This window comes from Portunus trituberculatus, chromosome 9 (genome assembly GCF_017591435.1).
Source record: "Portunus trituberculatus isolate SZX2019 chromosome 9, ASM1759143v1, whole genome shotgun sequence".
Classification (NCBI taxonomy): Eukaryota; Metazoa; Arthropoda; class Malacostraca; order Decapoda; family Portunidae; genus Portunus; species Portunus trituberculatus.
In genome coordinates, this window is record NC_059263.1 from 5,977,501 (window position 1) to 5,997,805 (window position 20,305).

A 20,305-nucleotide genomic window follows, 5' to 3' on the forward strand; every position below is an offset into this window, starting at 1 on the left:
GATAGAGAAGGATGTTGGGGATAGGTCAGAGAGAGAGAGAGAGAGAGAGAGAGAGAGAGAGAGAGAGAGAGAGAGAGAGGGGAGAACAGGATGGTGGGATGAAGGATAAGACATAGGATAGTGTTTATGTGCTATAAGTTTAAGAAAGATGGATAAAATAGGATGCAAGACGTAGGCAAGAGAGGGAGAGAAAGAGAGAGAAGGAGGAAGAGAATATCAAAATAATAAAAGTAGAATAATATCAAACGCATGAAGATATTAAGAACTTACTCATTTTAAACCCACCAACAGGGAAGAGTAAGAAAGAAAACTAAGAATATTCAGAGCGAGGACATAGAAACAAAGAAAACGTAGAAGATTTAACAACTTTAACGGGGGACTTATTCATTTGGGAAGGTCGTCAACATAGGACTAAGAATACGAACAAAATATAGAGTAATAAAGCAATATTGACTTACCATGTGTTCGTCTGTGTGTGTGTGTGTGTGTGTGTGTGTGTGTGTGTGTGTGTGTGTGTGTGTGCGCAGGACTGTGGGAGGCTACATGACTTCCGAGGAGAACTGGATGCAGGAGGCGGGCGAGTTGGCGGCGGTACTGCAAGAGAATGGAATTACGGTTAACCTCGCCAAGATGTACTGGTAAGAGAGAGAGAGAGAGAGAGAGAGAGAGAGAGAGAGAGAGAGAGAGAGAGAGAGAGAGAGATGATGCCAATAATAATAATAATGATAATAATAATAATAATAATAATAATAATAATAATAATAATAATAATAATAATAATAATAATAATAATAATAAAAATAATAATAATTAATGTTTTCTCTTTAGGGTTGGTTATGACTCTCCAATGAAGTTCTGGGGACGACGCAACGAAATCTGGTTCCCTGTTGGAAACTAAACAACAACAACGACAACAACAACAACAACAACAACAACAAGAACAGCAACAACAATGACAACGACAACGACAACAACAACACACACTTTCTTATACGTATAAACAAATCAACAAAATTCTTAATCAATCTACCAAAGATGAAAAAGAAAAAAAGAAAAGACCATTTCCTCTACACACACACACACACACACACACACACACAACACACACACACTCAGAAAAACAAATGACGCAACACCAAAACGCTCGACAGTTCTGCCAACCTAAGCGATTCGTCACCAATCAGAGCTGCCAACCCAACACGGGCCAACCACGTGAGAGGAGCCGCCGCGCCAGGGCAGCCAATCACCTGAAGCGCCACAAAGATACCCCATGATAACGACACTCCTCTTATCGCAATAAATGATGACACACTGATCATTAATTGGGTCTTATTGAGTACTTTTTTTTTCCTTATCGTTAAATGTTATTAGTTTCGCAATTAATGTTATCGATACCATTATCATTAGTACTTCTATAACTACAACTATTTTTACTACAGCTCTTTTCCTTTCATTCTGGTGTATAAGAAGAAACAAAAAGAATCAGGAAGTACTAAATAATGACAATATTTTTACAAGCATTATCCAAGTTTGAGTCATAATGGCAATGTTCTTTTTTTTTTTTTTTTTTTACGTAAGGAGGAAAGCTGGCAAAGGGCATCAATATAAAGCGGGAAAGAAAAAAAAACATTAAGATGCCAGTTCCCTTACATGGTCCGAGACAGTTAGCTCAAAAAATGAATAAAAAAATAATAAAATAAAACAAATAAATAGATACATAAATAATAAATCTCTTGCTTCCTTTGGGAATATTAGTTTGTCAGTTAGTATGTCAGTTTGTCTGTTAGTTAGTTAGCAAGCATTAGGATGATGGACAAGAGAACAACATTTTTCTTCTTCCAAAATGTACAAGAGAAACTAAAAAGCAAGCTCACACATGAAAATACAGTCATAGCCCTTTCTCTCTCTCTCTCTCTCTCTCTCTAGACCATACGATCGAGTAGTCAGACTGATAACCCTCGGCCATGAGAGGAGGAGGAGGAGGAGGAGGAGGACTATGAGAGGAGGCTATCAGTGGAAGCCATCAACCGAATACCGTGACATGACTAGCATTGGTGGAAGTGGAAGTGGTGGTGGTGGCGGCGTGGCAGTGCAGCGTGGAAGTGGACAGAAGCACGAGGGAGGCGAGGAACGAGAGATGAGAAGCAACACTCCAGGGTGATTTGAATATTTTCTCTCGGCTACAACGCATGTAAGTGTGTGTGTGTGTGTGTGTGTGTGTTTCACCTTCCATCATCATCAGGTTATGTAAATGAAGGCATATGAAAAGTGACTAGTAGGACAACAAAGTGAGGCAAGGTGTACTTTATCAAGGGAATAAAGTATGTATTTATGATGTACCTTGCCTCAACCTGTGTTTCCCTACCACTCTCTTTACAAATCAGCAAGTATTACTTTACATACATCACACTACTTTACAATGTTAACTTCTTTAGTACTGGGACGCATTTTTACCACGCGTTTTGGATATGATTAGACGATTTTGTTTACATTAGGAAAGGTTTATGGAGGTCAGAAGATTAATGGCCCGAGTCTTCACTATTTTAATCCTCATATAAGTTTCTGAAGCTGTATAAAATTACCAAATAGTAAGCACAATAAATGTGAAAACACGTCATGGTACTGAAAAGGTTAAGTGCGAGGCGTTAAATACAAAAACCAGTACTATAAAACATTTAGTACTCTCACTCCTCTCATCTCATCAATATTATTTTTCGAGGGCAACAGAGATTATCGTCAGGTTATCACTTTTTTTTTTTTTTTTTTTCATACCGACGACACAGTGTCCTTGTTAAATTATCACCACAACCAGGAAAACCATCTTGAAAACTTCACCAGCTTCCACTGTGATTATAGTCTGTCTGCTCTAAACTCTAAATTTTCTAATGTCTAAAATCAGAAAGAAAACGAATAAAAGAAACAGGAAAAGGGAAAGGAAACAAAACATACTAAAGATAAAATCTACTAATGGTGTCCAAAATTTGAGAAAACGAATGAAAGAAACAAGTAAAAAGGAAAATAAATAAAAAGTAAAATGAAAGGAAACAAGAAAAAGAAGGAAACTTAAGACGTGGCACTGAAAAAAAAAAAACTAAAATATACAACAGCTATAGCCTACTCAGTCCCTCGCCCCACCTTCCTTTTAGTTACCTATAGGTACAGGAAACGAATGAAAGAAATAGATAAATAGGAAAATAATCAAAAAGGAAAATGAAAGGAAACAAGAAAGAAAACGAAACTTATAAGACGTGGTACTGAAAAAAATAAATAAATAAATACATAACAGCTTTTCTACCAATCCCACGGTCCGCCTCCTTTAGTTGCTTTGGCGCAGGAAACGAGGACAGTGGCCAGTTCAGTGTCCAGTGTCCACCCTACCAGCACATGAAGTGTTAGGGTGAGCCACTGAGCCCCGCCATACCAGTGAAAACCAGACAAGGGTAAAGGCAAAAAAACACGTACGGCATTGCGCGGCGTCTTGACAGAGAGCGGTAAGTGTCTAAATGTTTTTGTTTGGTCAATGCTCGTTATTTTAGTTTATGATCGTCTCTCTCTCTCTCTCTCTCTCTCTCTCTCTCTCTCTCTCTCTCTCTCTCTCTCTCTCTCTCTCTCTCTCTCTCTATATATATATATATATATATATATATATATATATATATATATATATATATATATATATATATATATATATATATCGTATTCTTTGGTTTGGTCTAATTCGAGAGCATGAGTGAAAGTAAGAGATAAGAATGAATGGAACTATTTTAATCATGTCGCTGTTACTACTACTACTACTACTACATACATCATCATGACTTCGCCAGATCTTTCACCAGAGGCCATTTCCGGCAAAATAACAATAGTAGTAGTAGTAGTAGCAGCAGCAGCAGCAGTAGTTATAATAAAAATCATTCAAATCTCTCTCTCTCTCTCTCTCTCTCTCTCTCTCTCTCTCTCTCTCTCTCTCTCTCTCTAGGCACCACGTGATGATGTGCACAAAGATGGTGATGGTGGTGATGGTGGTGGCAATACTCCAGCCGCCTCTCACCAACGCTGCGAATATTGTGAGTATAGCGGCGGTGGTGGTGTTGGTGGTGGTGGATGGGTTTCCTCTGGTGACAAGAAGGTAAGAAAGAAGATGGATATAGGAATGAAGGAAGGGAGAAAGAGACGGAGAGAAAGACGGAATCAATAAAGAAAAGGATGATGATGATAATAATAATAATAATAATAATAATAATAATAATAATAATGACATGGAAACAAAGAAGGAAATAAAGGAAAGAATGGAAGCTAGGAAAGGAAAAGAGGAAAACGGATGGACGGGATGGAAGAACAGGCGGCATAAAACAAAGGAAAGAATGAAAGGCCAAACAACAGAATGGAGAGAGGGAGGGAAGGAGGATGGGCCTTGAACAGAACAGGTATAGGAAGGGTGTGTGTGTGTGTGTGTGTGTGTGTGTGTGTGTGTGTGTGTGTGTGTGTGTGTGTGTTAAAGAATAAAGAAAAACGAATGATTTTCCTTTTTTTTCCAGTTCACAGCGTTTAGTCGAGGCTTTGAACGCCAGGAGGAAATTCAAACCACAGTTCTGAACCAGGTAACTCTCTCTCTCTCTCTCTCTCTCTCTCTCTCTCTCTCAAAGTCATAGTGAATAATTACCATAAAATGCACATCGTCTTATCCTGAATACATGTCTACGTGTGTATGTGTACGCAGGGGAGTGGGTGGGAGTCCCGCGAGGTGCCGGGCAAGGTCTGGGCGTGCACGGGACAAGAAGGCAGCAACGGCCAAATCACCACCTCAAAACAGATGGCGGCTTTCCTGCGCCTCTTTAGCTATCTGGACGGCAAGAATAGCTTAGGTGAGGGGGAAACTGATGATGCTGTTAATACTACTACTACTATTACTTCTATCCTTTCTAGCTATTACTAAACTACTACTACTACTACTTCTATATCTACTAGCTATTACTAAACTGCTACTACTACTACTACTACTACTTCTCTCTTCCTCCTATTACTACCAACACTACAACTAATACCACCACTACTTTTCTCCTCCTCCTCCTACTACTACTACTACTACTACTACTACTACTACTACTACTACTACTACTACTACTATTACTACTACTACTACTACTACTACTACTTCTCTCTTCCTCCTCTTACTACCAACACTACAACTAATACCACCACTACTTTTCTCCTCCTCCTAGCACTGTTGTAACCATGGTACAATAACTCGTTATTGTACCATGGTTATAACCACCACCACCACCACCATGATATCCTCCTCCTAGCACTACTAACCACCACCATCTCTTCCTACTCCAACTGCTTCTTCTGCTCTTACAACATTAACACCACTATTCTTCATTTCTCTAATCCACAGGCCAGAAGCTACCCATGGGAAAGCCTGTGTCTATCGAGGTGAAGACGGCAGCTGACGGATCGCGGGAGGTGAATGCGTGTTTCTTTCTACCGGAGAGGATACAAGCTGATCCCCCGACCCCTACTGACCCCCTTGTGTTCCTGTCACAGCGCCCCACCCTCACGATCTTTACCACGTACGTAAGAGAGAGAGAGAAGTGTGTGTGTGTGTGTGTGTCAAAATATTATGGGAAAACAAAATGATTAGGTGACGAAGTTTAAAGAGAGAGAGAGAGAGAGAGAGATTACGAAAAATTATGCATGTTATGAAGATGGCGAAAAATATTGCAACAACTTCCTTCTCGTTCCGCTTAGATTATAATACTGCAGAGAGAGAGAGAGAGAGAAAAATTTATCCATCTTTTGTACTACAGGCGGTTTGGTGGGTTTGCTACTGACGAGGACAAATGGATGAGAGAAGCACGAGAGTTGAAGAGAGTGCTGACGGCGGAAGGGATAGAGACGAGAGAAGACCTGCAATATTGGTGAGCTAATACTACTGTACTACTACAGCTGGAACACCCCATAACTTATGTATTTCCATATTCGTGTGACATGAACTCATTTAAGAGGGGTTTCAAGACATTTATCCAATATTCTTTTAGCTAACCCTCTCGGGCCTGTTTGGGAACTAGCATCTAAAAGTGGGCCATATTTCCCCTTACATAAAAACTGTACTACTACTACTACTACTACTACTACCAGAATGACTCATTTATATAATTTTCTTTTCCCATCGTTCACGTTAAGACATCAGGGAAACAAGTCAGATTATTGGAAACTCATGTAAATCACACAAATATTATAAAGTAGATATGTGAAATTAGCGGGAATAAGGCGGATTACCAAGTATGTACAGAATTGTAGCCTTCACATTAGTCACATGCCATGCAAGTCAAAACCAGTATCAGTAAACATTCATCTTATTTAATCCAAAGCCCATCTAAAAGGGTAGAGGTAATAAGGAGGGTGCGAGTTGCTAAAGTATATGTAGAATTTCCCCTCCACATCACACACACCTACTTACATCGGAAACAATCAGAAACTAATCTGATTGAATAAATAAATGAAGCGAAAACTATATATATATATATATATATATATATATATATATATATATATATATATATATATATATATATAAGCTGGATGCGGGCTTGCAAATATTTCCGTCACTCCCTCCTTGCAGCACACAATCCTTTGTAAATGGCTCCTTCACTTCCCATACCAACCTTCAATATCGAAGCGATATGTGAACACTTAAGTCTTTGTCTATTCACGCAAGCAGCAACGATTGGCGAGCCAATTAACTGAACACCACATGTTCTACACACTACACCAACCACGTCGCCGCCATGAGAAATACTGTACGAGCCTAATTTATATTGAGGACATGGTACGAAATTACGCCAAACTGCAAGAATAGGAGTGCTGAATTGGCAGCCTTCATTGTATAGTGTTATAATAGGTTAATGGAACAAAGTGAATAGATACTTTTTTTTTCTTATACTTGGTTTCAATAATTTCTCTTACAGGAACGCGTACGATCCTCCTTACAAGTTTTGGCGCAGACGCAATGAAGTGTGGTTGGTGAAGCCAGAGGAACAAGTCTGAGTCTGTTACCAATGCTTCTCTTTCGACTGATGTCTTTGATACTTTTGTTTTACGTAGTTATCTTATAATCTCATGGGCTGTGTAGAAAGCAGTAAAATTGAATTACATAACTCCATATACTCTTTTAGCTATGTAATGTTCCTTTTCTTTTTTTCCAATACCTTTGCCCAAGAATTAATAAAACAATGCATTATTTTGTTCATCCATATCCTGAGCACTCGGCAATGCCAACCCATCCTTACTGTAATGCAGAAACGAGTAAACCTTTACTACGTACTTAGTTTCCCACAAGTTTTGACAAGATACTGCTCGTCACTCTTGGTATTACAGAACTCTTTCACTAATAAAACAGAGAGAGAGAGAGAGAGAATTACGAAAAAGGATGCAGGTTATGAAGATGGCGAGAAATATTGCAACTTCCTTCTCGTTCCGCTTAGATTATATACTGCAGAGTGTGTGTCCGACTCTTACCACTAAAGAACACTGTGCTGGGGGAATGAAACACTCAAGGGACCTTTCCATTTATTTCGACGCTCCAACTACTCCAACAACACATGATACTTGGGCCAGGCGGGACAGGGCGAGGCAAGGCAGGGCATCCGGAGACCCAGTGACAGCTAAAAAACACAGGCAGCTCTATCCTAGTCACGGCAAGAACCCAATTACTTATATACTTTAAAGAGATCCCAAAGTCCGATAAAAATTCCAGCCTGCTACTTTACTCAAAAAAAGTGCTAAGCTACTTTTAGTACATTAGTATCAAAGGCTGATGATATTCCTTTAAAATTCACCATTAAACTAACATTTACATATGGCTACACACCCAGTAAATGTGAAAAACCCCCCTTGGATCAGACCTCATCCTTTTTACTTGTAAACCAAGAAGAATCCAATGCCCTATTGCAGTGATTAATTACTTGGGGGGAAAAAATTAAATATAAATCCATGTATAAATTATTACCTATATAATTATACTAACCAAAAAAATATGTACTGTATGAATATTGAAATGAATGCCCTGTAACTAATACAATGGCTAATAGTAATGAAAAATACAGTAGTTTATGTAAGTACTGTACACTAACTTAATCAAACCAGGATAACTACAAAATAGCATTGGCACATTATGGAGAAAACTAAATATTAGAGTACTGATTGACTAAATATTGAAAGAATTTTTCAAGGCAAAAATGAATGAATAAAGACAATAATGAAGAATAATAATAATAATAATAATAATAATAATAGTAATTACCAAACTCGAGGTCTTTATGCCCTGCCTGGCGCCTGCCATGCCCCACCCAGCCACAGCGACAGAATACAGGAAAGACATGGCCTGGTCTTGAGGATGAATCACATGGTATATCATCATCACCATCATCATAATATTGTTAGTGAACGTTCTGGCTCCTCCACGGACGATGGCAAACAAAGAGGTGTGATTAGTATAGAAGGTAGTAACGTAAGTGGGAGGCATAATAATTAAACTTAACAAAGGAATTACATACTCACATAGCTGCAAATAAACGGAATGTTCTAAAAACTTGACGAGAATCCATATCATCATTAATATACAGACTAATTATACTTTTCTCACTATCTTCTTTACTCTATTAAAAAATGAAAACCTAACAAATTTTCGTTTCCTTTTTTTTTTCTATTTCTGTAACAACATGCACATCCCAACAAGTTTCTCTTTCTCCTCAGGAATAAATAAGTTGCTTGAAGAGTTGCAACACCCAATTCTTTCATGAAACAATACACATGAAAAGTTACATGAAGAACATTTAATAATCATCTTCACAACTTCTCATACCAGAATTTCCTCGACTAAAGTAAATGCACACAAACACGCACACAAAAAAATAGACGTGCACACAATATACACACATACGTACATACAAACAAGCCAGGCACAAAACAAATCAACAAAATGCTTTAATACAGTGGTAGTGGTACATAGAAAAGAAAGGATGCCTGGCTAATAGTGACAACCCAAGAACCTGATACAATAATAATAATAATAATAATAATAATAATAATAATAATAATAATAATAATAATAATAATAATAATAATAATGGGATCAATACAATTTCGTGGAATAAACCTCTTCCTCCACCTCTATGGCACACACAAAAGCACATGAACACACAGACCTACACACATACACACTTACACATAAGCACCATAACCTACACCCTTGAAAAAAAATAAATAACTGCCAAAATGCATACAAGCAACAATATAATGCATTTCTAATATTACTAAATATTAACTTAATTTAACCATTTACCACCACCAACAACACCAACACCACCACCACCACCACCACCACCACCACCAAGGTAAGGAAGAGAGGAGACACGCTACCTTAATAGATCCTTTTCAACAAGTGACAGGGAACAAGAGGGAGGGATGGAAGGTTGGGAAAGACATCACAGTTACCTAGCTAAGCCTTAATATCACTTGAGACGCACCTGAATTACTCCAGTAGGAGGTAGAGAAAGAATCAGTAGCAGCAGTAATAATAAAAATAATCACACAATAATAATAATAAACATAATTTTATGTACTGCAACAACTGCAAAAATTGCAATAATAATCATAATAAAGATGAGAATAATAAATAAGTTACACGCGCCGGACTAGACTAGACCACCAGAAGTAATCAGTATTCACTCGCAAACGCACGCACGAATGAACGAATGGCATTAATTACACACTATTATCGTTAACCCCCACGAATGAACAATGAAAATGATGAGCGAGTGAAACAAAAACGAAGAAAAAAGGGAAATGGAGTGGTCAATGTAACTGTTTGAGCAAAAAATAAAAAAAAGTAGTCAATAGAATTAAAAGTCACTAAAATTAAACACGACCCCCCCACCTCACTGGCTGCAATCTGAGCAGCACTAGACGCAAGAAATATGAGACACGTGACATGGGCAGCACTCAAAGTCATGCTGCATTTCATTAACAACGCGACGCACCGCTAATTCTTCATCATAAACGCCCTAACTTTGTAAAAAATATACATATATAGGTACTCTTATTTACAAAAATGTGAGAAACACTCCACGCTCAGACAAATGGCATCACACATACAACGAGACTCGATGAGTGACGAGAACCACGAGGTTCTTTTTTAAATCAGACGATAAACGCTTACCGCCGGTATATCGAAGCTCAGAATTAAACTTTACTGCTTAATGAATAAATAACATAATTCAATATGAATAAAACAGAACGCATTAAAAACAATGCAATGCATGGCTAAAAAAAAAAAAAGTAAAAATTTTTTTAAAAAAGCTGACTACTGAGAGAGAGAGAGAGAGAGAGAGAGAGAGAGAGAGAGAGAGAGAGAGAGAGAGAGAGAGAGAGAGAGAGAGAGAGAGAGAGAGAGAGAGAGAGAGAGAGAGAGAGAGAGAGAGAGAGAGAGAGAGAGAGAGAGAGAGACCTACAATCCTATACATATCACATAATAAGAGAAAGGAGAGGACAGGAGGGAGGGAGGACTTCACTATACATACAACTTCTCTTCTCAATAGTACACACTTATCACAGCTGGAAGGAAAAAAGAACAATTACATAGTAATCATAACAATTTGTACATATCTGGAGAGTTGGAAACAAGCAATAGAGGCAATGGTGGTGGTGGTGGTGGTGGTGGTGGTGGTGGTAGCAGTAGCAGTGACTGGGCACTGATTCAACCTGACCTAGTTCCTGACCAAATAGCTGACTTTTGCACTGGCTTGGGGCCGCCTGCCGGACACAGCTGACCATTTCCACTTTGTTATCATCATCATCATCATCGCTGTAATCATGTTCCATCTCCTTGCTTCTCCAGCCAAGAATAATATTACGACAAAAATAATATATTACTCAAGAAAAAACTGATTATCATTATCAACAATAATTATTTGTACTAGAACATCAGCAATTATGAGCAAAAAATATAACATATGATTAAAAATTAGAACCTATCGCCTACTAACAACTGTGTGAAGGGAAAAATATATAAACAGTAGCATTCACATTGAGGAAAAATATGAAATGTCTCAGACCTAACCTAACAGTCCCTAACTTATTAATGACTAGTCGATAAAACCATAAACTCGGCCTTCGCCACTGAGCATGATGGGGAAAGAAAACAGATAAACCAAGAAAGGCAAAAAAAATATACTAAGACCCGCATTAAAATAAGTCAGTTCGCCATGACACGAATTCGACCCAAGATGCACGCAACGCAACGCACACACGCATTCATCCACCTGTCATGCTGGTAATAAATAATAAAAGTACACAATGAGGAGTGGTCCAGCTAGCACCTCCCTGGAGATGCCCCACCAGGATCCGATTCATGACAGTATGCCTTAATTCACTATACAAAACATTTCAATTTAAATCCAGCAGTATCCATGGTTCCCTGCAACCTCCAGAGAAGTGTCTGACTAGCCACTGTGAGCACCCTCCCAACTCCTAACTTTTGGCCTAACCTGATACGAGCGACTTGACAGACTCAATAACTGACTGACTGACTTACTGACTGACTGACTGAGCTCTCCCTCCGACCCACCCTGTCCCTACTCCTACCTCTTACCTAGGCGACGTACGCTGGTTGGCCTGGCCCCGGACCCTAACAATTTGCCTAGCAGCTATGGAAAGGGGCACTGAGGCAAAAACCTACTGTCCTTGTGAACTCGGTGAGAGGATTGGACACCCTAAGGAGAATTTAACACCTGTTTGCTCACATGCTTGCTTGCTTGCTTGCTTCTGTGTTTTGTCCCCTGCCTAACCTGCCTTCGTTCCAGCTGGACTTTGGGAACGGCGTCGTCGCAAACACTCACAGACCTGAGCACGAGAGAGGAACCCTCGCACTCACAAATAACCACACACACGCTTGCTGTTTCATGTCTCCAAGCGTTTAGCCCCAAGCCAGGATGTACGGATGTAGCCAATGCGTGCGGCAATGTGTTCACGTGCCTGTGTGCTTTCAGAGGTGGCATTCAACAGCGGTGGACAGCGATGACACTTTTACTTTTTCTTTACAGGGGAAGGGAGCAGGGTTGTGTGAGGGCTATTCATAAGACTCTCACCCAACACCCTGCCCTCCTTGAGCAAAGAAAGGTTGGTCGTTTAGTTGGTAAAGGCAGGCCATGTCAGATCCAAGTTAGTGATGGCTGCGCGAACTATTACTTCTTTTTTTTATCAACACTAGCATGCACAAAGTGTGTTCACAAAAGAGCGAACGAATAAACCAGTTGACTGTTATGTAAGGGGATGGAAGAATAAGGGATGGGAAGGGGACTTGGTATGTTTTATGTGAATGAAAAGTATGTTAAAAGGGAATTGATGAAGGATGAGAAAGACTAGAGAGAAAGACAGATGTGGGGAAGTGAAATATAATGCAATAATGGGTATCCAACAGTATCTTTTAAGGCACAGTCTAGGAAAACAACAACTGAATAGAGCAGCGGCCCACTCCCGGCTGGTGAGGTCTCCCCCACAAGAGCAACCTTTCCAGACAACAATGGCAATGCTTTGGGGGAAGAGGAAGAGGAGGACATGAGTCAAGGTGAGATGAGTAGCTGATGAAGGGTCACAAAATAGGCAAGAGGAATGCAACATGGATATACACCTTTTGATCCTAATAATACAATAGAAAATACTATGGTTAAAAATAAAATAGGCAAGAATGACCAGCATTTACAAAACACAATGACCATTTTTGTAATTTTTCTTGCTTGACATATTTTCCCCAGGCAGCCTAAGTACTGACTGGCCAGGCTCACAAAGGAGAGACTCAAGTGATATTGTATTGGTATCCTACCCTAGTAGTGGTGGTGGGTAGTTCATCCTCTTCTCCTCTCCCAACGCATGCCAGTTCACACCGCCCCAGTGCAGAGGTTGAGAAAGGCAGCAGCACACTTGACACACTGTTGCATATCTTGACATATACACAAGGTTTGGGCTGGGGACTGGCTGGCTGGCTGGTTGGCATCTTGGCTTGTATTCACTCCCACAGGCAAGATGGTTTTCTCAGGTGGTTGTCTTTCCACAGATGAGATGGTCTGTGCGGTCAACTAGTAGTCTGGCTGCTTGGTCAGGGGCTCTCAACAAGAACCGCTGCTGTAGGGCACACATGCAGGTGGCACCTGTCAGCAACACAGCTAAAGAAACATTCCTATGTTAATCTGTCTCCATCCCAGTATGTACTTCTCATGTCACAGACCCTAACTGTTAGCTAGGTCACAACCACACTGCAGTAACCTTGACCATGCCACAGATCAGGAGCACGTTAGTGATGGTGGCCTGTCTGCCCGCTGCCCGGCAAACAACTAATACACAAACAGATGGTAACAAGAGATGCGAGAAGTGGTGACGTACTGGCTGAGGGCATGCAAGAGACACCGCAAATAACAACACTACTGACAGTATTTTGTCTACAAATACACCAAACAAACTGCTACAGGGTTGGGCAGGGCTTGCACAAAGCTCAGGCCTCCTTTGCTCTGGCAGCCCAAACACCATCCCACAAAATTTGCCGTTCCAAAATATGTTTGAACCCAGAGATATTTTTCGTGCCCCTGAAGGGCCCTAGCTTGCCCCCGATGGCCCTAACCTGAACCTAGCTGAGAGAAACCAATATTGACAACTGAACTGCCCCATAACAGCCCCGTCCTACCGCCCTAGACCAAATTTCAAAATGTAAAAACACGCTGCTGACCCCCGCAACAAGAACCAAAGAGTCCTGCATGTATAAAGTTGATATGTGTGGCTACGGCCTGGCCACTCCTCGGCCCTTAACCTAATAATTTTGTGTGTGGGGCAAGACCCCGGCTCCCCGGACCCCAGCCCCGGACCCCGCTGAGGCTTCCCCACGATGGCTGCCCAATGCAGCTACAGCCTCCAGCACATCCCAGCAGTGATGACATGTATTGCACAGTATTTTACCCACTTGTCATCAAGGAGTTGAGTGTAGAAATAGTAGTAGCAATAACAGTAGTAGAAGTAATAGAAGTGGAAGCGGAAGTGGAAGTATAGTAGTAGTAATAGTAGTAGTAGACTTTGAGAAGTGATATTTAACTTACTTTGCATAACAGTACAAAAATCAAAGAAATCACTATGATCACAGTCGTTTCCATTAAGTCCTATGTGTGCACGGGAAAACAAAGTACAGGACAACCCCAGCCCACACCCAGCCCAGAGTGCCCAGGCTGGGTGTGGAGCGGGGCTGCCCCGGCAAGGCACAGTACAACCACCAGCCTGAAGACTACTCTTCATCATCACCCTCAACATGATCATCAAACTAAGACAAGTTGGCATGGGCAGCAGGGCAGCTTGACCCACGAGCCCCTACCCTGCCTTGCCCTACCCAGAAAAAGTAGCACCATATTGGGGTAGTGTTGAGGGTGAGTGAGGCTGGCAGCCCCGGGCTGGTGGATACTGTTGTGAGGCACACGCTGCCCATGCCCCGCACACCTCGCACACCCCGCCGGGGGAAAGCTACATGACCCGTGACTGGTGAGAGGAGGAGGTCATGGTTGGCACAGGAGACTTACAGTAGTGATGATCATGTAGAAAATAAAAGCTTCCAAGTATTTACATATCTTACACAATACAAACTAACCACTAGGGGAGGATGAGGGCAGGGACGGCGGCGGTGGCAGCAAGAGTGGACGGGGCAACAGGCAGCCTCTAAGTGGTGCACCCACACAACTGCACATGCCCACAATAGTGGGCGGTGCACAGGAGGTGGGTGGGTGTGGTGGTGGTGTTGTGGTGTGCTGGGGACCGACGAACTCCCTCCCGGCCTCCCCCCACCCACCAGGGGCGAACCACCCCCCTCCCTCCGCCTCCCCCCACCCACCCTAGACCGCAAAGTCCCTCCCACGACGGCACGCGCGCGGCAGCCACTCCCAACCCAACCTGCACCTGCAGCAGACAGCCATCAGGTGGGTAGACCAGGATGTGGCTGTGAGAAGAAGATGCATCCCTCCCCCCACCCAGGCTCACTCTGGCTGTGGCCTCCTAACACCGTGCGCCACAGAGCTCGGCCAGGACGCTAACATTCCCTTGTCCTGGGCTCTGGTCTTCACACAAGAGCAGCATCACCTGTGGAAGAAAAACACCCTTATCTTCCGTTTTCCTTTTCATGGGCATATAACAATATAGCATTATGGACACTGGTAAGTGGAGGAACAGCAACACTAGGTTGAAGAACAATATCCTCACCTGCTCACACTCCATAGTGTTGGGACAGCCGGTCCTTGAGGGGAGGAGGAAACTGCTCTGTGAAGCGCTTCCAGTTGTCCTCGCCCACCTGCTCCTTGAAGCAGTGCAAGATCTGAAGAAACATTACACAAGTGTTAGGAAAACTGGGATGTAAATAAAGGTGTTATCAAGTTTAGCAAAATACAAACTCAGAAATATAATCACAACTCACTACTCACACATTTTCTATCAACGAAACTCTCACATTTAGACATTTAAATACAAACATCTTCACCACTTGAACTCATGGTCAGATGTTGAGTGGTCTGCACCACACTTTCACTGTCCTGCATTTTTTTGTCTTACATCTCACTAACTGCTAAATCTGACTTGTGATAGGCTCCTTTTGGTGTATTGAAAGATTGATAAAAAAATTGCTTAACAGTGGAAATGTGCTCACTTCCACACTCAGACAGAAATAGAAACACACCTTATGGAACATCTCCTTCAGGTCTTGCTTGGGATTGATCCAGGAGGCAATGGCATCACAAAAAAAGATGAAGTCCTCAACAACACCACCAGGATTCACACTGATCATGTTGCACACCCCACGGAACGCTGAGTCCTTCTCCTCATTGTCTCGAATGTTTCGAAGCGAGATACACCTGTTGTGTTTGCATGTGAATGTGTTGAAATGGAAAATGTAGGTGGATTGAGATGAATGTTTAGTGTTTATTCATTGTGTTGATGGTGTGGGAGATGCAGTGAAGATGACAAAAGACATTGTGAATCAAGTTGAGAGAGAGAGAGAGAGAGAGAGAGAGAGAGAGAGAGAGAGAGAGAGAGAGAGAGAGAGAGAGAGAGAGAGAGAGAGAGAGAGAGAGAGAGAGAGAGAGAGAGAGAGAGAGAGAATATAGTGAGTGATGAAAGTGATGATGGCGATGGAGGGGTGGGGAAGAAAGAGAGGAACACGAATTAACCAAATGGTCTATGGTAGACCTGATGAAGGACTCAAAGAAAAGGATGAAAAATAAAATAATAAGAATAATAAGACACACACAGTGACAGAACACGTCTCCACGCAAACCTCCATTGGACAGCGTTATGTGCAAGTATTTTTTATTAACTTTTTTGACTCGTTAAGAATTATACTGAACATGGTTTGGGGGAAGGGGAGGGATTGCTTATCTACATTTTCTTTCCTTCTATCTCCTTTTGTTTATTGTCTTTATATCTTTAAGTGACTAATGGTATGTTTGATGTTCTCTCTGGACACAAGGACTACGGTCTACCCAAAAAAACGGAAAAACGAGTCAGCCGTTGGAATAATAATAAGAACAATAATAATAAGAATAAGAATAATAATAACAGCAATAATAATAAGAATAATAATGTACAAATCTACTATGCTGCTGCTGCTGCTGCTGCTGCTTCTACTAAAAGTCCAAAGAGGTTTGTATGGAAGGTGAACAGAACAAAAGGAGAACTCAGGGGAGGGTCAGGTTGAAGAGGAGTTTCACACTTGACTGACAAACACACAGATAGACACAGCTCCATTCAACTCAGCAGAACAAGGGAAAACTGAGTACTCTCATACCATGCTTGATTAAGAGAAGCCAAGGGGCAAGGCAAGGGAGGAAAAGGAAACAGATGGATGGAGAGAGAGAAAAAAACAAGAGTAGAGAATCAGAGATCATTGAAACTAAATAAACAATGGATATAAGTGATAAGACAAGGTAGGCAGGGATAAAATAAAACAGAATATAAAAATAAGGGTTTTTAGGAGGAAATAAAAACAAGAAGGGATGAAGAACTGGGATGGAAAACACTTCCAAGCAGGTTTACACACATAATACTTCTTTTTAAAACAGTGACATTAAGTGAAGCCAGAGTGGTATAAAAATACAAATAATCAAAAAATATTTTATGCAGGGAGTTATTGTTTTTACAGGGAGGTGCCACTCAACACTGCAGCAAACAATTAAGGCAGGGAGGGAGTAAGGGAGTGAAGGAACATGGCATCAGGTGAACCTCACATTCACATTTATACACACACACACACACACACACACACACAGAAATACAACCACAGTTTCTCACGTTCACTCTTTCTCTTCTCTACCCCAGACTATCTTGCATATTCCAACACACACACACACACACACACACACACACACACACACACAGAGAAAAGGGCAGATGGGAAGGAAGCAGGGGTAAATCAACAAAAACATACACACATACGTAACAAAATATTACTACTAAATCTAAGGACTATAAACTAAAGTTAATAAAATTTTGTTCCAAATAATGCAAATTCAAACTAATGAATCAAAAATTTGAAAATTCTCCAATGGAAATATCACAAAATCTGAATGTAAACTCATAAAAAGAAATTTAGAAAAAAAATTGGACAATACCACTGTGAGTTCTCTATCAGGAAGAATTACAGCTAAAATATTACTAGAGGGAGAGAACCACACACACACACAACCACTACTGGACTAGGCAGAGCCAGGCGTGCCGACACCTGGCCTGGCCGCACCCTGGGAACATGTCAGTGGCCAGACTCTTGGGGATGGCCAGGAGTGACAGGAGGCAGGGGAGGGAGCGAGGAGACTGTGAGGGGCTGGAGGAGGGATGTGCGGCAAGACCAGGTGCTAACACTCCACCCACACCTTGAGCTGACTACCTGTGTGGGGGGCTCAGGCCGGGGCAGTAGGCGTGGGGGCGGGGCAGGGCGGGGCAAGGCTAGGGTTGTCTCTTCCCCATTCTTTCACTCTCGCTCTCTCACTCTTTCTCTCTCATGTCAGTGTGAGTATCCATGTGACCACAAGAGTCACACAGGTAAACACATCTGCCAGGGATAGTGACAGGCCCCGGTGTGCCCCGCCGTCAGCCCTGCAGCCCCCACGTCCTACCCCTTAGCCCAGCCTGGTGCTACATGAGTTAAATATGCCAAAAAAAAAATTTTTTTAAATAAAAAAAAAAGTGTTTGAAAGAACTATTATAAATTTACTGACTTGAAAAAATTTACTTTTGACTTTAATTTTTCTTCAATGTGAGACATTATGTAAAAAATCAAATTAATGGATTAGTAAGTGTTGTAATAATAATAATAATAATATAATAATAATAATAATAATAAAAATATGATGGTAATAGTAGTAGTAGTTGTAGTAGTATATTGTAAACACTGAACTGTGGAGATCAATGCTAAAATGGAAGATACAACTGAAAACTGAGGGTTTACACACCACTGCCTGATAAACTGTTGCAAGAGGGGAGCCACTTCATTGGGACACACATAGCCTAGGCGTCCAATTGTTATGGCTAAAGAGCACAGCAACACCCAGGAAAAAAAGAAAAGAAGAAAGAAAACCATGACATAATGATAATAACAAACCATGGGGGAGATTGGTAACAATAATAATAATAATAATAATAACAATAACAATAATAATAATAATAATAAGTGATAATGATAATAATAATGATAAGAGTACTAATAATAATACTAATAATAATAATAATAAAAATGAGAAACTGAGTGACACAAGGCAATAATAATGATACAAAATTATCAATTACTCATTAAAACATCAACAGCATAAATATGTATATACGTAATATATATAGAAGTATCTATCTATATGATAAACTGGACTGCTCAAATATACCTCGTGTAGTATGCAAAGTGAATCATTGAAAAGGAGACTGCAAACTAGTGAGACACAACCTTTAAATAATCAGTATAGCAATAATAATGGCAACAACAATAATAATGATAATAGCAATCATAATAATGTCAAATAAGTGGAAAAAAAAAAAAAAAAACAATAATAAAAAAAAAAAACTGTCTGAGGCTACAGGGCAGGCTGCCTACACTGGGTAGGGCCCCGAGCCAGCCTTGGGGCAGACCCGGAAGCCCAGCCAGGCACTGTACTGTACTGTACATGAAATGACTAAGAGGATTACGTACTTCTCTAAAAGAACAAGCATCAAACTGGCCACTCTGTAAGGCATACTGATGAGGTTTAGTAAATAAATGACCTTACATAGGACATACTGTGTGTGGGGGGCGGGAAGCAGGCGCAGCAGCAGGCCAGGCTCAATGGGATCACTTACAATATTGTTACTAGCACTGATTTCCTTTCTTCTTTATTTTATTTCTATCTGGTTTTATTTTCAAGAACCAAATTGAGTTCGGTGAAAATCTTTGTACATCCTAAGATTTCATACCAATGGGATAATTACTGTGCTACTCAAATCTTCCATCAATCCAGAACTCTGTCCCTTAATGATGAGCCATGCCCATGCTGCCCCCACCTCCTTCCTGCCCAGTGAACCAGGATAAGGTAGTGCAGTACTGAGCAGCAACACAAGGTACTATGCTGGAACTGAGGAGCTACTGGGGAAAACCACACTGACATTAGATGAAGGGGCTGTATTGTGGAATAATGAGTTGTAGAGTGTGGCATGTAATCTTTGAGATCTGTAATGAAGGATGAATAGTAAAATAATAAAAGAAAGTAAAAGTGATGATCTGGCATGTATAGTAGTATGATTTTATCAGCTGGAAAGTATAAGAGTGAAAAATGCATACACTACAGCTGGATAAAAGCAGTGGAATGTAAAAAGATGAAATCCTTAAAGTTACTCTAAGTACATAAAGTTGGAAGAGAGAGAGAGAGAGAGGACTGGATTGTTATGAATGAGGTATACAGTATTTGTAAGAGAGAAGTGGAGACAGAGGGCAAGAGTATGTCGACAGAAACATAATAATCATAATAATCTTGGTGGAGTTTAAGGAGAAAAGTAATAACAATGTAACAGAACAGTGCTGTGTATGTCAACAACAGTAATCATGTGACAATGCAACATGATCACAATGCAGGAGATTACCAGTGTTGCAATGACCAATATGAGGAAGGTATGTGTAGGTAGTGTGACAAAGTTTGGTAGTAACTAAAAGGGTATATATTACTCCACACAATGTACTGTAGTGTATTACATAAAAGAGGGACTGACAAAGGGCAAA

The 20,305-nt window shown here is 40.8% G+C and overlaps 3 protein-coding genes across 5 annotated transcripts in view; 2 read left to right on the top strand and 1 right to left on the bottom strand.

The window, feature by feature from the left end:
- LOC123501530 (heme-binding protein 2-like) overlaps positions 1–1,318 on the top strand; it is a 5,878-nt gene extending 4,560 nt beyond the window's left edge. Inside the window, exons 6-7 of the mRNA XM_045250391.1 lie at positions 528–638; positions 829–1,318. Of these exons, the coding sequence (XP_045106326.1) occupies positions 528–638; positions 829–898 (181 nt within the window). The 3' untranslated portion in view covers positions 899–1,318. The remainder of the gene's footprint in view (positions 1–527; positions 639–828) is intronic.
- Positions 1,319–2,031: 713 nt separating this feature from the next.
- On the top strand, positions 2,032–7,240 carry LOC123501529 (heme-binding protein 1-like). 2 transcript variants are annotated; one of them, XM_045250389.1, is made up of 7 exons: positions 2,032–2,191; positions 3,977–4,064; positions 4,536–4,598; positions 4,718–4,862; positions 5,396–5,570; positions 5,808–5,918; positions 6,969–7,240. In XM_045250389.1, coding segments are annotated over exons 1-7 (663 nt in total). In that variant the 5' UTR covers positions 2,032–2,189; the 3' UTR covers positions 7,048–7,240. The 2 variants fall into 2 exon arrangements, with proteins under 2 accessions (XP_045106324.1, XP_045106325.1); XM_045250390.1 differs by lacking the exon at positions 2,032–2,191 and adding an exon at positions 3,321–3,491.
- Positions 7,241–10,901: 3,661 nt separating this feature from the next.
- The window catches only part of LOC123501524 (transportin-1-like), a 33,722-nt gene continuing 24,318 nt past the window's right edge, over positions 10,902–20,305 (bottom strand). For both annotated transcript variants that reach the window (XM_045250384.1, XM_045250385.1), the window contains 4 exons: positions 18,522–18,597; positions 15,755–15,929; positions 15,286–15,397; positions 10,902–15,165 (listed from right to left, as the gene is read on the bottom strand). In XM_045250384.1, coding sequence (XP_045106319.1) covers positions 15,290–15,397; positions 15,755–15,929; positions 18,522–18,597 — 359 coding nt within the window. In that variant the 3' untranslated portion in view covers positions 10,902–15,165; positions 15,286–15,289. The remainder of the gene's footprint in view (positions 15,166–15,285; positions 15,398–15,754; positions 15,930–18,521; positions 18,598–20,305) is intronic.